General features: G+C 39.5%; 1 protein-coding gene across 1 annotated transcript; it reads left to right on the top strand.

Moving 5' to 3' along the window:
• The first annotated feature begins 10,328 nt into the window (after window positions 1–10,328).
• On the top strand, window positions 10,329–12,724 carry LOC129925123 (uncharacterized). The gene is made up of 4 exons (XM_056023495.1): window positions 10,329–10,718; window positions 10,775–11,182; window positions 11,239–11,511; window positions 11,597–12,724. Exons 1-4 carry the CDS (start codon window positions 10,329–10,331, stop codon window positions 12,722–12,724), a joined length of 2,199 nt encoding a protein of 732 aa, XP_055879470.1.
• The last annotated feature ends 872 nt before the right edge of the window (window positions 12,725–13,596 follow it).

The raw sequence follows: 13,596 nt of genomic DNA, 5'->3' as shown, positions 1-13,596 counted from the left end.
GGCTTGGAGATTAAGCGTCTATGGAAATTGTCCAAAATAACAATATACCCTATTGTTATATCAACCGAGGGGATAATAACAACTGACCTCACAGACACCTTCAAGGCCCTTAACATTCCTAGGAACATCTTCGTTGCCTGTCAGAGGGCGGTACTGCTGCAGACCTGCCACATCACCAGAAAATTCCTCAGTGGAAACTGTTAAAGGGACTACGATGAATTTTGTTTCTCTTTAGCGAAACTCGACCCTGGCAGCGCCAGAGAATGACTATTCGTTCATTTCTAACATAATAATAATTTCGTGATTTTAACTTTCTCAATGTGCTTTAATTCTATCACTTGTCTGGACCAGTTAAAAAAGGAAAGAGGGAGAAAGAATCAGGTGTAAATGTTAGCGTTATCGCTTTTTAAATACATTTAAAAAAAACAGGAATGACTTGAATTCGAACTTGAGTCGCAGGCTTTCTCAAGCCGACACTTTAAACCCCGTACCAGCTTATAAAAATAGAAGGTTTTATAGTTATCTAAAGTTTTAAAAAAAGTTATCTATTGCCACGACCTAATTCTCTACACAAAGTATAAAGGGGACTAATCCAACTAATCTTTCTTATTGATCCTTGCTTTGTCAGGTAAAAGAAATAATTGTGCTACAGTTCAGCTTGATTCGAGTATGGATGTTGGATAAATAACGTGTACACTTTTTTTTACCAGACAGACAGACAGACAGACAGAGTGAGTTGATATAAACTTTGTATAAAAAAAAAAACATGGCTCCGTATCTATTTCTGTAGATAATTATTCTCATGTAAGTAATTTTTCATTTCATATTACTCTAAATAATCAAAACGCAATGGATGACACATTTTTCATAGGCAGAGGAACTATTTAGGTCTACACACTACATGTCATGTAGGTTCAGAGGCATTCTTCCAATATCCTTTAATTAGTTTGAATACAAGCTTCTAATCTTTAAATAATACAATACTACAGTCATACTGCAGCCATAAGGCGCTTACAATCTTATCTTATAAAATACAGACGTTACTTCAAAAAAAGAAAATGACTACGTCTTACGCGTCATGCATTCAGTCATGCATGTTGAACAATGGCCTAAATTTTGCAAAGTAAATGGTTTTCCTGGCTTGCTAAGACAACCCATTCCATGCTCTAACAGCGCTAGGGATGAAGGAGTATTTGTACAAATTTGTCCTAGCATATGGAGCGAGGAATGTGCCTCAATCTTTGTGTCTTTCTTAAGTTTATAGAAGATTTTTTTTTCAATACAAATTTGAGATGTATAATTAGAATTTTGTCAGTTTGATATTTTTTCTAAACTGTTTGATCAAAGTATGTAGATTAATAGAACAACAAAACACACCAGAACACATGAACCGGTAGCGTCATGGAATGAAAGGTTCTACCTGGCGTCAGTATCACGTTCAAAACTCATTATCAGCGGAATACGACCGTTGGGGGTTGATTTATTGTAATCCCGTCGAAGAGAAATATGGTTGGCAATTATGACGGGATTCTATTTTTAAAATATAATGTGTCGACATTGCGCTAGGTCACTGACCTCATTTTATTTATTTATTTTTTACAGGTGACGTAACACTGGAAGGAGTTTTGTGTGTGTTTGTGAAGGGGGGTTAATTAGCAGGGAGGTAACAAAGGTGAAAATAAAACTCTGATCGCTGTGGAAAATTTGCAGCTTAGCATTTCTATTTCTGTTGCATTTCTAAAAATAGAACTTTTCTGTTTATAAGCACACACACCCACACACACTCACACTTATCAGTGTGTGTTTTTTTCCAAGCCAGGGTGTCAGCTGCCTGCCTCGACCACTGATGGTGTACCTTATGGGGACTGGTGCTCACTGGTGATCAGTATTGTTCAAACAGGATCTGCATCCGATATCTCCTCTCAAAACTTTCGACTCTGGTTTTAATTATTTCGTTTACAACGCAACTAGCTTCACTTTTTTAATTATAGTTGCACTCTATAATGTTTTTATTCTGCGCAAAAATCTCTTAACTCTTTCTCTCCTAACTGACGATACCAGCGTTGATTCCACCAGAATGTGGTAAATAATTACGGAGAGAAAGAGTTAAGCGAACTTAAAAGACACCACGCGTAAGGAAATACGCTCTGCACGCGCCTGCCCGCACGAGGAACAACAAATACATAATCGTCTGAATGTTTACGTGCTAATTTGTGTTCTTTGAAGCGCGCGCCATGACGTCACCGATTTTTCCGTGCCACCATGCCACCCCCACCCACCGGCTGATGTTTAGACTAAGGAACAGCAACACATCCAACCATTGGAAAAACATACCTCACCACAGCAGAAGGCCGTAGCGATTAGAAAAAAAAGAAAGAAGGAAGCCTATTTCTCAGACTATTCTTAAAATTGCTTCTTTTCTGTAGTTATATTGTATTGAGACATAGTTAGTTCAATATTATGTGTGTTTAGTTATAGCATTACTTTATGCTTGAAGGTAGATAGATAGACAGACAGACAGACAGACAGATAGATCGATAGATCGATAGATAGATAGATAGATAGATAGATAGATAGATAGATAGATAGATAGAGATAGATAGATAGATAGAGATAGATAGATAGATAGATAGATAGATAGATAGATAGATAGATAGATAGATAGATAGATAGATAGATAGATTGCCTCCTTCAGTCACGAAGTAACTAATGGATTATCTCATCGAAACGAGCGAGATGAACACTATGAGCCTGGGCACTAGCTAAGGTCGGGACGATGTCGCCCACACAGCTATTTCCCCCCTTTCCCTCCAGCTGATGTATCCTAAGAGAACGGCATGGGCATACACCGTTGGGGCTCAACAGCGTCGCAGGTTCTGACAGAAAGTAGCACTATGTGCGATAACCATGGTTATCCCTTTTTACCTTCTGTTAAATGAACTAATTTCGTCCTTTCAATTAAAGAATTTAAAGTAATCTTTTGCTTTAAATTGTACGCTTCCTGTGCGTCCTGTTTCCCCAGCCTATAATGCACGCAGGTCTATGGTGTTGTTAGATACCTGTACACCTAACGACACTAAAACTTTAATAATTAATTGATTTGAATAAAAATGCCCCCCATCGACACATTGCATCCATACCTAGTAAAGTTCTCCTATCAGACTTTGCATTCTATAGTAAAGGTCATCTGTTTCTGTGGCCAGCACAACGACCAACCGCCTTTACTTTTCCCCAACTAATGTCGGAGGCGCCCAAAGATCCCGAAATTTTAAAACCCAGTCTTCACTAGGATTCGAACTGCTCCCCGTCCCACTTCGCGCACCCCCTTGTGACGCCACTGGTCACGCTGAGTAAACATTAAGCGAAACACCAAGCGGTGTAAACCCTGGTTATAGTAGAGTACTCGGTTTAGAAAATGTGCCTTTTAATGAATTTAAGTTAAAAACGCATGTCAACGCATGTCAATTTTACATATAAAATTACAATTACATATAAAATTACATATAAAATTACATATAAAATTACATTGTACAACTAAGATTTCTAAATTTAACGTTAGGGAAAAAAAGAACGTTGCGACTATTGTGATCCCCCCCCCCCCACTTGAAGTCATGAAATGTTTATCTTTGAAATAAATGGTGTGAAGCTAACTGGATCCACTCGCCACAGCCACAGCCACAGCCACAGCAGGAAAACAAGAGACTCCACTAGGACAAAGCGACGGTTCCTAGAACTAGAACTATTTTGCTATCCAACTGCATACATCAAAATCAATCAGACATGGGAAGCTGTAAATAGCTAGTACTTTATTAAACGTAGTCCAAATAAGAAAACAGTATCTTGGCCGCACACTCTCTAGAAACGGAAAGATTGATAATGAAATCGACCTGCGTATCGTCAAGGCCAGTGCATCCTATGACAAGAGTGTCTAAAAATGTCTGGAACAGACGAGGTATCACCACAAATACAAAGCTAGGGATCTATCGAGCTGTCATCCTCCCTACATTGCTCTATGCCTCAGAAACGTGGACAGTGTACAGTATAATGCAAAGAAACTGAACCACTTCCACATGACATGTCTGAGAAAAATACTGAATGGCAAATGGCAAGAGAAAATACCAGATACTGAAGTCCTCCTAACAGCGGGTCTTCAAAGCATCCATACAACCCTGATGCAGTCTCAGCTGCGATGGGCAGGACACGTCTGCAGAATAGAAGAACGCCGCATCCCTAAACGACTCCTGTATGGCCAATTTAGGGAAGGTAAGCGCTCACAAGCTGGACAAAGAAAACGCTTCAGGAACACTCTCAAAGTTTCTCTGAAAGCGTTCAGCATAAACCCAGCCACCTGGGAAACAGAGGCACATGACAGAGCATCACGGCGTCGCGCTGTGAAAACTGGCGCACAAGTTGCTGAGGAAAAGAGAACAACGTTGGCAGAAGAAAAACTCCAGAGAAGAAAAGCAAGGCCAATAACACTAGCTCCAGCTGGAATAACATATCTGGCTCACATAGGTTTCACCAGCCAGATGATGAGGCACAAAACCCCAGTGCAAAGCCCTCAGCTCCCTGGATGACAAAAGTGGTCATCATCGAATCAAGAAGGACGAACTATAATTAAACCTAGTCCAAATAAGAAAACAGAAGGCAAATATTTTTTATGGTGGACCTCAAATCTGTGTCCCTCGACCTTCGAGAGAGCTCTCCAGCTGACTCTTTCAAAGAACATCTGCATTCAGCTGCTTTTTATGCCAGCTAGGCAAAAATGGCGCAAAAGCTTGTTCTTTATAGCGCTTCCTGCAGCACCTCTGTTAAACCGTCCTCTAAGCTCGCAAAAAAATCACCTCTGGCATGCAGTCATTCCCCATGCGGGATAGGTGTCCAACAGAAAGTGTTTTAAGCGGCCCCCGAAAAGGAAATAGCCGCTAATAGTTTTGTGTGGTCTCTCTGTCTGTCAGTCCGGTTTCGATTGCAAAAACTAGAAAAGATATTAAAAATCCAACATCGTGATATTTTAGATCTTTTTAACGTTCTGATGTAACGGCTTTTTTCCCTCTGAAAGCGAAACATTTAATTGTTAAAATTAAATATGCAAGCAGTTATTCGTAAAAATTCTTCATTTTTAGAACTAATCAGTATTAATAGTAAAAAAACAAAACAAAACAAATACAAAACACGAGACGATATTAAATTGATAATGGAGGTGATTGTCCGAAAACTGTTTTTTTTTTCTAAAATAATGTTATAAAATTATTTTCTAAATATTTTTGTTTCTGTTATACAAGGTAATACAAGCTACTTACATTTAAATAAATTTCACCTTTGCTTTATAAAAGAAAGAATGAATTTAGTATGTATATAGTTAGTATATAATTTAAAACAACAATTAATAACCAGTGTTTTCTTGTAAAATAATTGGAGTGTCACTTACAATAACCACAATAGAGTTTCACTAAGGAAACGTTGCTTCCTTGATGCCTTGATATAGAGATTGGTAATCTACAAAACCGTCGCTTATGGAATCATTCAATAGCATCAGATATTGTCTAATTTGATAATATAATACCATTAAGAAATCTTAGTATAATGTGGTATTATCAGGGGTGGACTGGGTGTCAAAATCGGCCCAGGCATTTCTATACAATCAGGCCCGTAAATTACATATCTTTTGATGGACATCCAATTATAGGTCCTCAAAATCATTATATTACTTTGAGCATCGATAACTGTTCACATGCATACAATGAGATCTATATTTCTATTAAAAAAAACATAGCCCTTACGTTGCTTTTTAATCGCTCAGGGTGTAGGCCCTAAAAGCAAACTAGTAGCACTGTCTACGGATGTAGCCTATTAGATCTAGTACTATTACATTATTTCGAATAATTTATTAAATTAAATTACAATTACACTGTAGAGAGATTTAAGAGGGCCCCGTTTGTAAAAGAATATTATAAAACCTGTAACAGTCCATCCATGCGGCCCTTTCTGTGGTCCTACCACTGGCCCATTTGGGTACCGGCCCACCGGGCATTTGCCCGAATGCCCATATATCCAGTCCGCCCCTAGTATTATACCACTAATAATATTGCTGTAACTTAGCCAAATAACCTCAACGAAAGGATTATTAAATAGAACATTTAATCAACAATAAGAAACTAGATCTAGAGCCACACTAATCACATCACAAGCGTCCTTGTTTTCATCTATTCTCTAATCATCGGCCATCTTTGACTTCCTCTCTCCTTCCGTGTCTCTGTCCTGTGCCTCATGGTACACAGTCTCGCACCTAATGACAGTGCGCAATGTAGGTTCATAACAATATAATAGCAATGGCAACACTTTCGATACGTACCATTTTCTTTTTTGTATTGGGGGAGATGTGGTTGTTGTTAACTTCATCATTTATAGTTCGTAGCTTTTGATATTCATTATTTTTTATTATTATTATATTTATTATTATTATTATTATGTGGACCAGTGGGGGGGGGGAGGGGGTATTTAGGAGTTGGTTTTCCGTACTGCCTCTAGGAGCTCAGTAAACGCAACTCAGCCCGAGTCGGGTGTCGAACCTCCAGCCCCCTTCTAGGTAGTCAAACCAAACCAAGTTCAAGCGCACTTGGCCTCTCGACCACGCTTCCCATTAAAAAGATAAAAAACCCTGTCTGAGTGGGGGCCGATTTTGAGTTTGTGTTTCTACATAAACTTTTCTTTGTAATATTGTGTCTACGTGCTGGGCTGATCACGTCCATGTTTCTGTTAGGCGGAGGTGTCGAGTCGCAGTTCGTGGCCTGGTCACACCGGTCCATTATTTCGCCATATTTAATTCCCCATTTTCTCTCAATGAATAAATAAATATTGTAGGCAGTGCCCACATGGTAATGTAATATTTGTGTCTCTCTCTCTGCCCCCGATTCTTTCTCGTCACCTTCTGTTAAGCTCAGAGCTGCCCACACTGTATCGGCCAGCAGGTTAACACAGAGATAAGCAGAGAATATCTATCTATCTATCTATCTATCTATCTATCTATCTATCTATCTATCTATCTATCTATCTATCTATCTGTCTGTCTGTCTGTCTGTCTGTCTGTCTATCTGTCTGTCTGTCTGTCTGTCTGTCTGTCTGTCTGTCTGTCTGTCTATCTATCTATCTGTCTGTCTGTCTGTCTATCTATCTATCTATCTATCTATCTATCTATCTGTCTATCTGTCTGTCTGTCTGTCTGTCTATCTATCTATCTATCTATCTATCTATCTATCTATCTATCTATCTGTCTGTCTGTATGTCTGTATGTCTGTCTATCTATCTATCTGTCAGTCTGTCTGTCTGTCTGTCTGTCTATCTATCTGTCTGTCTGTCTGTCTATCTATCTATCTATCTATCTATCTATCTATCTATCTATCTATCTATCTATCATTTATTTTAAATTACAAATAAAGATTCAGTGCTATTTCTCACCTAAAAACAAATTTATCGCATAAACATTTTTTCCTGCTGTCCAACTTTCCCTTCGGTAACCCCTATTAAGATGAATTTAGTGTATACGCCTACTTCTCTATTTGTTTATTATTGAACTGGTCACGTGGCTTCTATTGTAAACTCTGTTCCCAATCACTTCCGGAAGTTCAGCTCTAAAAGTTGTCAAGTTAAGTTCAAACTCTCCATCCAATTTGTAATTGTTTTTTTTTTTAAAAGGGGTTACAAAATTCAGTTGTTTTTTTTAAAGAATGGTCTGAGGGGAGAAATACTTAACTCGGTCAGACTTTATCAACGCCACCCTACGATCTGGAAACATGAAAAGGACCAAGATGTCTGTGTGTTGTCGCTGAATGAGCTCTTTATGTTGTGTCTATTTATCTGTATGTTTCTGTTGCAATGTTGTCTATGCATGAGAAAAGAGTCCTTGTAATCACAACAAATTTCCATAAGGATCAATAAAGCAATCTTAGTCTTAGTCTTAAATGCTATAGACTTATCCTGGAAGTTGGGTGTAGGGGCAATGCAGGCTGTACAGCAATGGTAGCTTCTAGCATCTTCTGACATCAAAGCCGACTGTCGCTTTTAGTTAACTTTGGTTAGTTGGGCGCTTGGTACGTTTTTTTTTTTTTTTTGGGGGGGGGGAGTGGGGGGTTTTGAGCCTGAACCTGCAGTGTAACAACCAAGTTCACTATCACTCAGTATGTAACCCCCCCCCCCCCAGAAAAAAAGGTAGAAACTGCATATCTGGCGATATTCATGAATTAAAACTGTTTAAATGAGGGTAGGTGTCGTAACTGACTTGGCTGCTTCAATTGCTTGGCTTGAGTTTAACTCTCAATGTAGACTAGGAGTTGTTTGTTTTTAAATAAGACATTTGACTCGAGCTCACTTGTGTTTGCTGGTCGTCTAAAGGCAGCATGGTAACCTCCTTCCGGACAGAGGCGGCCTTAGGGGGGTGGTGAATGGGACAACTCTGCCATGGCCCCACGAATTAGAGGTCCCGCGATAAAGAGAATCTTTTGTCACTGAGTGCTCATCGTAGAATTATTCGTGGCCCTGATGTGACACTTGCCCAGGGGCTCCGCGCAATGCTAAGGCCGCCTCTGTTCCAGATAAATCCGCCCCCCCCCAAAAAAAAGTCCAGAAAATAAAAGTCAAGACTAGCACGAGAATCTTCTACCGGATACTCCCTACCCCGTAAAAAAATGTCCAAACAAAAAAAGCTAGACCACAGTGCGACGAGAATAATTGTGTAGACTATAGAAAGTTATAATAATAGTCATGATAATACTATTTGTTTTATAATATGCTAATTAAAACTACATGTGTAATTTACCTTTTTTTTTTACCTTTACCTATCCCTTAGTCTGTAGACCGTTGGGGCTCTAGGTAAAATCTGTCGACCGTCTTTCTCCATTCCTCTCTGTCTTAAGCCTTAGTTAGAACCTCTTTCAATCGCAGGCCCGTCCATTCTTTTATGTTGTCTTCCCATCGCTTTCTCTGTCTGCCTCTTCTTCTTTATCCTGGTACTGTTCCCGAAGACCTTGTAATATGACCATAGATTTTTAGATTGCGTGTTTTTTTTTACGATAGTTAGCAGGCCGTCAAGGGAACCAATCGCAGCAGTAACCTTGGCTCCAATCTCTTGGTTTGTGATGCGGTCTTAAATGTTTGAAAATTTAGACCAATAATTTAGTCAAAAATTTTAGTCCACAAATATAATCCAAAACGTTAGTGTTATAACTTGTTGAAAAAAAGATTCAGTCCACAACAGTCAGAAGATTTAAACCAATAATCTAGTCACACAAAGCTAGAGGCACATTTCTTATTCCATACGCTAGAACAAATTCATACAAGTGCTCCTTCTTCCCTAGTGCCATTAGAGAATAGAATAGGTTGCTTGAATCATCCGGGAAAACCAACGACTTAGCAGAGTTTAAATCATTGATTAACATGCATGACTTGATTGACTCATAAAATGTGTGGGATGTAATTATCTTCTTTTTTTTTTTTTTTTTTTTAAGTAACGTCTGTAATATATAAGATAAGATAATGACACTAGGAAAGAAGGGGCACACTTGGACGAATTTTCCATAGCATATGGAATAAGATTGAGTCTAATAATTTAGTCCAAAAATGCAGTCCAATAATACCATTCTACAATAAGGTCTTAACATTTAGTCCGAGAATTTAGTCTTCAGAGAAAATAAGTAGTTAGGTCTTGTCCCGCACGCATAGATTCTCTGGTCAAACAATATGGCAGACTATTAAGACCCTCCTTCGTGTGGTGTGAATTTGTAGTGAGACACGTGCCTTCTGCTTGGGCCTGACCTAACTTGTTGAGCTCTTTGGTTGCCTACGTCACTCAACTTCTACACCACCGGAAATTGATTGCAAAGATCGGAGTTTCCCGCTGGCGCTAGTCGTTTGGCCGGAGTTGTCTGTCAATGACCTCTTCATTGTACCGAGAACATGAGAACTTGGTAAAAATCACAAACTGCTTGGAAAGGGGTGTCTTGCAATCTGCTAGGCGGGAAATGACGAACACGATAGTGTTAACAGTAGTGTAGACGTGAACAAAGCTATTTTCAATCTAAGAATATGTTTTCAAAGAAATTAGAACCTCTAGTTATTTTATTTTATACGCGTCTGTAATATGATAGACCCCTTCTTTATTTTTTTAAATAAACATATAATTAAAACCTTTATTTTCATTCTAAAGACAATACAACGGATGACAGTATTAAACTCTTTATTTCTTTGTGGCAATGTCATGAGAATGGCCTATACTAGTGATGTGAATGTGGCTGAAACACAATTCATCGTGGCTGAAACACAGAGCATCAATAATGAGACACAAGGCTAAAATACAGGCCATTAAGGCTAAAACACGGGGCATTGAGGCTAAAACAAAGGGCATTGAGGCTAAAACAAAGGCCATTGAGGCTAAAACACTTGGCATTGAGGCTAAAACACGAGGCATTGAGGCTAAAACAAAGGGCATTGAGGCTAAAACAAAGGGCATTGAGGCTAAAACAAAGGCCATTGAGGCTAAAACAAAGGCAATTGAGGCTAAAACAAAGGCCATTGAGGCTAAAACAAAGGCCATTGAGGCTAAAACAAAGGCCATTGAGGCTAAAACAAAGGGCATTGAGGCTAAAACAAAGGGCATTGAGGTTAAAAAACGGGGCACTGAGGCTAAAACAAAGGCCATTGAGGCTAAAACAAAGGCCATTGAGGTAATAAAACAAAGGGCATTGAGACTAAAACAAAGGCCATTGAGGCTAAAACAAAGGAAATTGAGGCTAAAACAAAGGCCATTGAGGCTAAAACAAAGGCCGTTGAGGCAAAAACAAAGGCCATTGAGGCTAAAACAAAGGCCATTGAGGCTAAAACACGGGGCATTGAGGCTAAAACACGGGACATTGAGGCTAAAACAAAGGCCATTGAGGCTAAAACAAAGGCCATTGAGGCTAAAACAAAGGGCATTGAGACTAAAACAAAGGCCATTGAGGCTAAAACACGGGGCATTGAGGCTAAAACAAAGGTCATTGAGGCTAAAACAAAGGTCATTGAGGCTAAAACAAAGGCCATTGAGGCTAAAACAAAGGGCATTGAGGCTAAAACAAAGGGCATTGAGGTTAAAAAACGGGGCACTGAGGCTAAAACAAAGGCCATTGAGGCTAAAACAAAGGCCATTGAGGTAATAAAACAAAGGGCATTGAGACTAAAACAAAGGCCATTGAGGCTAAAACAAAGGAAATTGAGGCTAAAACAAAGGCCATTGAGGCTAAAACAAAGGCCGTTGAGGCAAAAACAAAGGCCATTGAGGCTAAAACAAAGGCCATTGAGGCTAAAACACGGGGCATTGAGGCTAAAACACGGGACATTGAGGCTAAAACAAAGGCCATTGAGGCTAAAACAAAGGCCATTGAGGCTAAAACAAAGGGCATTGAGACTAAAACAAAGGCCATTGAGGCTAAAACACGGGGCATTGAGGCTAAAACAAAGGGCATTGAGGCTAAAACAAAGGTCATTGAGGCTAAAACACGGGGCATTGAGGCTAAAACACTGGGCATTGAGGCTAAAACAAAGGCCATTGAGGCTAAAATAAAAGGGCATTGAGGCTAAAACAAAGGGCATTGAGACTAAAACAAAGGCCATTGAGGCTAAAACAAAGGGCATTGAGGCTAAAACAAAGGGCATTGAGACTAAAACAAATGCCATTGAGGCTAAAACAAAGGCCATTGAGGCTAAAACAAAGGCCATTGAGGCTAAAACAAAGGCCATTGAGGCTAAAACACGGGGCATTGAGGCTAAAACAAAGGGCATTGAGGCTAAAAGAAAGGCCATTGAGGCTAAAACAAAGGCCATTGAGGCTAAAACACGGGGCTTTGAGGCTAAAACAAAGGTCATTGAGGCTAAAACAAAGGCCATTGAGGCTAAAACAAAGGCCATTGAGGCTAAAACAAAGGCCATTGAGGCTAAAACAAAGGCCTTTGAGGCTAAAACAAAGGCCTTTGAGGCTAAAACAAAGGCCATTGAGGCTAAAACACGGGGCATTGAGGCTAAAACAAAGGCCATTGAGGGTAAAACAAAGGCCATTGAGGCTAAAACAAAGGTCATTGAGACTAAAACAAAGGCCATTGAGGCTAAAACAAAGGCCATTGAGGCTAAAACAAAGGCCATTGAGGCTAAAACAAAGGCCATTGAGGCTAAAACAAAGGGCATTGAGGCTAAAACAAAGGCCATTGAGGCTAAAAGAAAGCCCATTGAGGCTAAAACACGGGGCACTGAGGCTAAAACAAAGGCCATTGAGGCTAAAACAAAGGCCATTGAGGCTAAAACAAAGGCCATTGAGGCGGCCATTGAGGCTAAAACAAAGGCCATTGAGGCTAAAACACGGGGCATTGAGGCTAAAACAAAGGCCATTGAGGCTAAAACAAAGGGCATTGAGGCTAAAACAAAGGCCATTAAGGCTAAAACAAAGGCCATTGAGGCTGAAACACGGGGCATTGAGGCTAAAACAAAGGCCATTGAGGCTAAAACAAAGGCCATTGAGGCTAAAACAAAGGCCATTGAGGCTAAAACAAAGGCCATTGAGGCTAAAACAAAGGCCATTGAGGTTAAAACAAAGGCCATTGAGGCTAAAACACGGGGCATTGAGGCTAAAACAAAGGCCATTGAGGCTAAAACAAAGGCCATTGAGGCTAAAACAAAGGCCATTGAGGCTAAAGGCCATTGAGGCTAAAACAAAGGCCATTGAGGCTAAAATACGGGGCATTGAGGCTAAAATACAGTCCATTGAGGCTAAAACATGGGCATTAAGGTTAAAACACATTGAATCGAGGCTGAGACACAGCATTTAGATAATACTATTATGGTCATTGGTATTTCATAATATGATATTCATAAATAAGTCCGATCATTCAAACTCTACTGTTAAACCTGTGATACTTATCTTAGTTAAGAAACAGAAATCCTTTTAACGAAATAAAATGCTTTTATTCCTCAACTAGGAATCATGCAATTGTTAAATACAGACTTAACAAATACACAATACCATTTAATTTCACTAGTGGCAAACATATAACTGAAGCAATAAACTTATTTGAAGAATTAAATGACTCCCGTATGTTATCTGCCCTTGTCTGTATTTACATCTCCTCGGAAATAACACGAACTGTATTTTTAATTCTATGAAAATGTGAATGTCTATTATGCAGTAGAACACATCCTCAACGGCTGCTGGGTGCTCAGAAACACAATCGAAGATAGGACTAGTCTTGACACAGATAGAACTGGTGCATGCGGGGCATTGCGGGGTGTCTCGCCTTGTACGGAGACAAGCGAACCCTACTGAACACTGGACCGTTCTATAAGGGATTAATCCCAACTCGAAGCTTTAGTTCATGGGGGCTTACAAATGTCTATTATGATCAAAATAACGTATTGGCTTGAAGCTTTAATTGTAAACAACATAACATCGAAGCTGAAACACAGAGCCTCAAGCCTGAAGATGACACGTGACTTTTTTTTTAGCAAGCAAAATGTTCTAGAAAGGCAAAAATAATTATCGCTTGACTTTCATTTAGCCTTGCTCTTTTAATGTGTGTG

The sequence above is a fragment of the Biomphalaria glabrata genome, chromosome 3 (assembly GCF_947242115.1).
Source record: "Biomphalaria glabrata chromosome 3, xgBioGlab47.1, whole genome shotgun sequence".
NCBI classification, from domain to species: domain Eukaryota; kingdom Metazoa; phylum Mollusca; class Gastropoda; family Planorbidae; genus Biomphalaria; species Biomphalaria glabrata.
This window is presented reverse-complemented; position numbering and strand designations above follow the sequence as displayed.

Bases quoted from the DNA above. Each gene is read 5' to 3' on its own strand.
- LOC129925123 (XM_056023495.1), top strand. From the start codon at position 10,329: ATGAGACACAAGGCTAAAATACAGGCCATTAAGGCTAAAACACGGGGC. The intron at 10,719-10,774 runs GTAATAAAACAA...GCTAAAACAAAG, and splicing joins CTAAAACAAAGGCCATTGAG to GAAATTGAGGCTAAAACAAA. The intron at 11,512-11,596 runs GTCATTGAGGCT...CTAAAATAAAAG, and splicing joins GCATTGAGGCTAAAACAAAG to GGCATTGAGGCTAAAACAAA.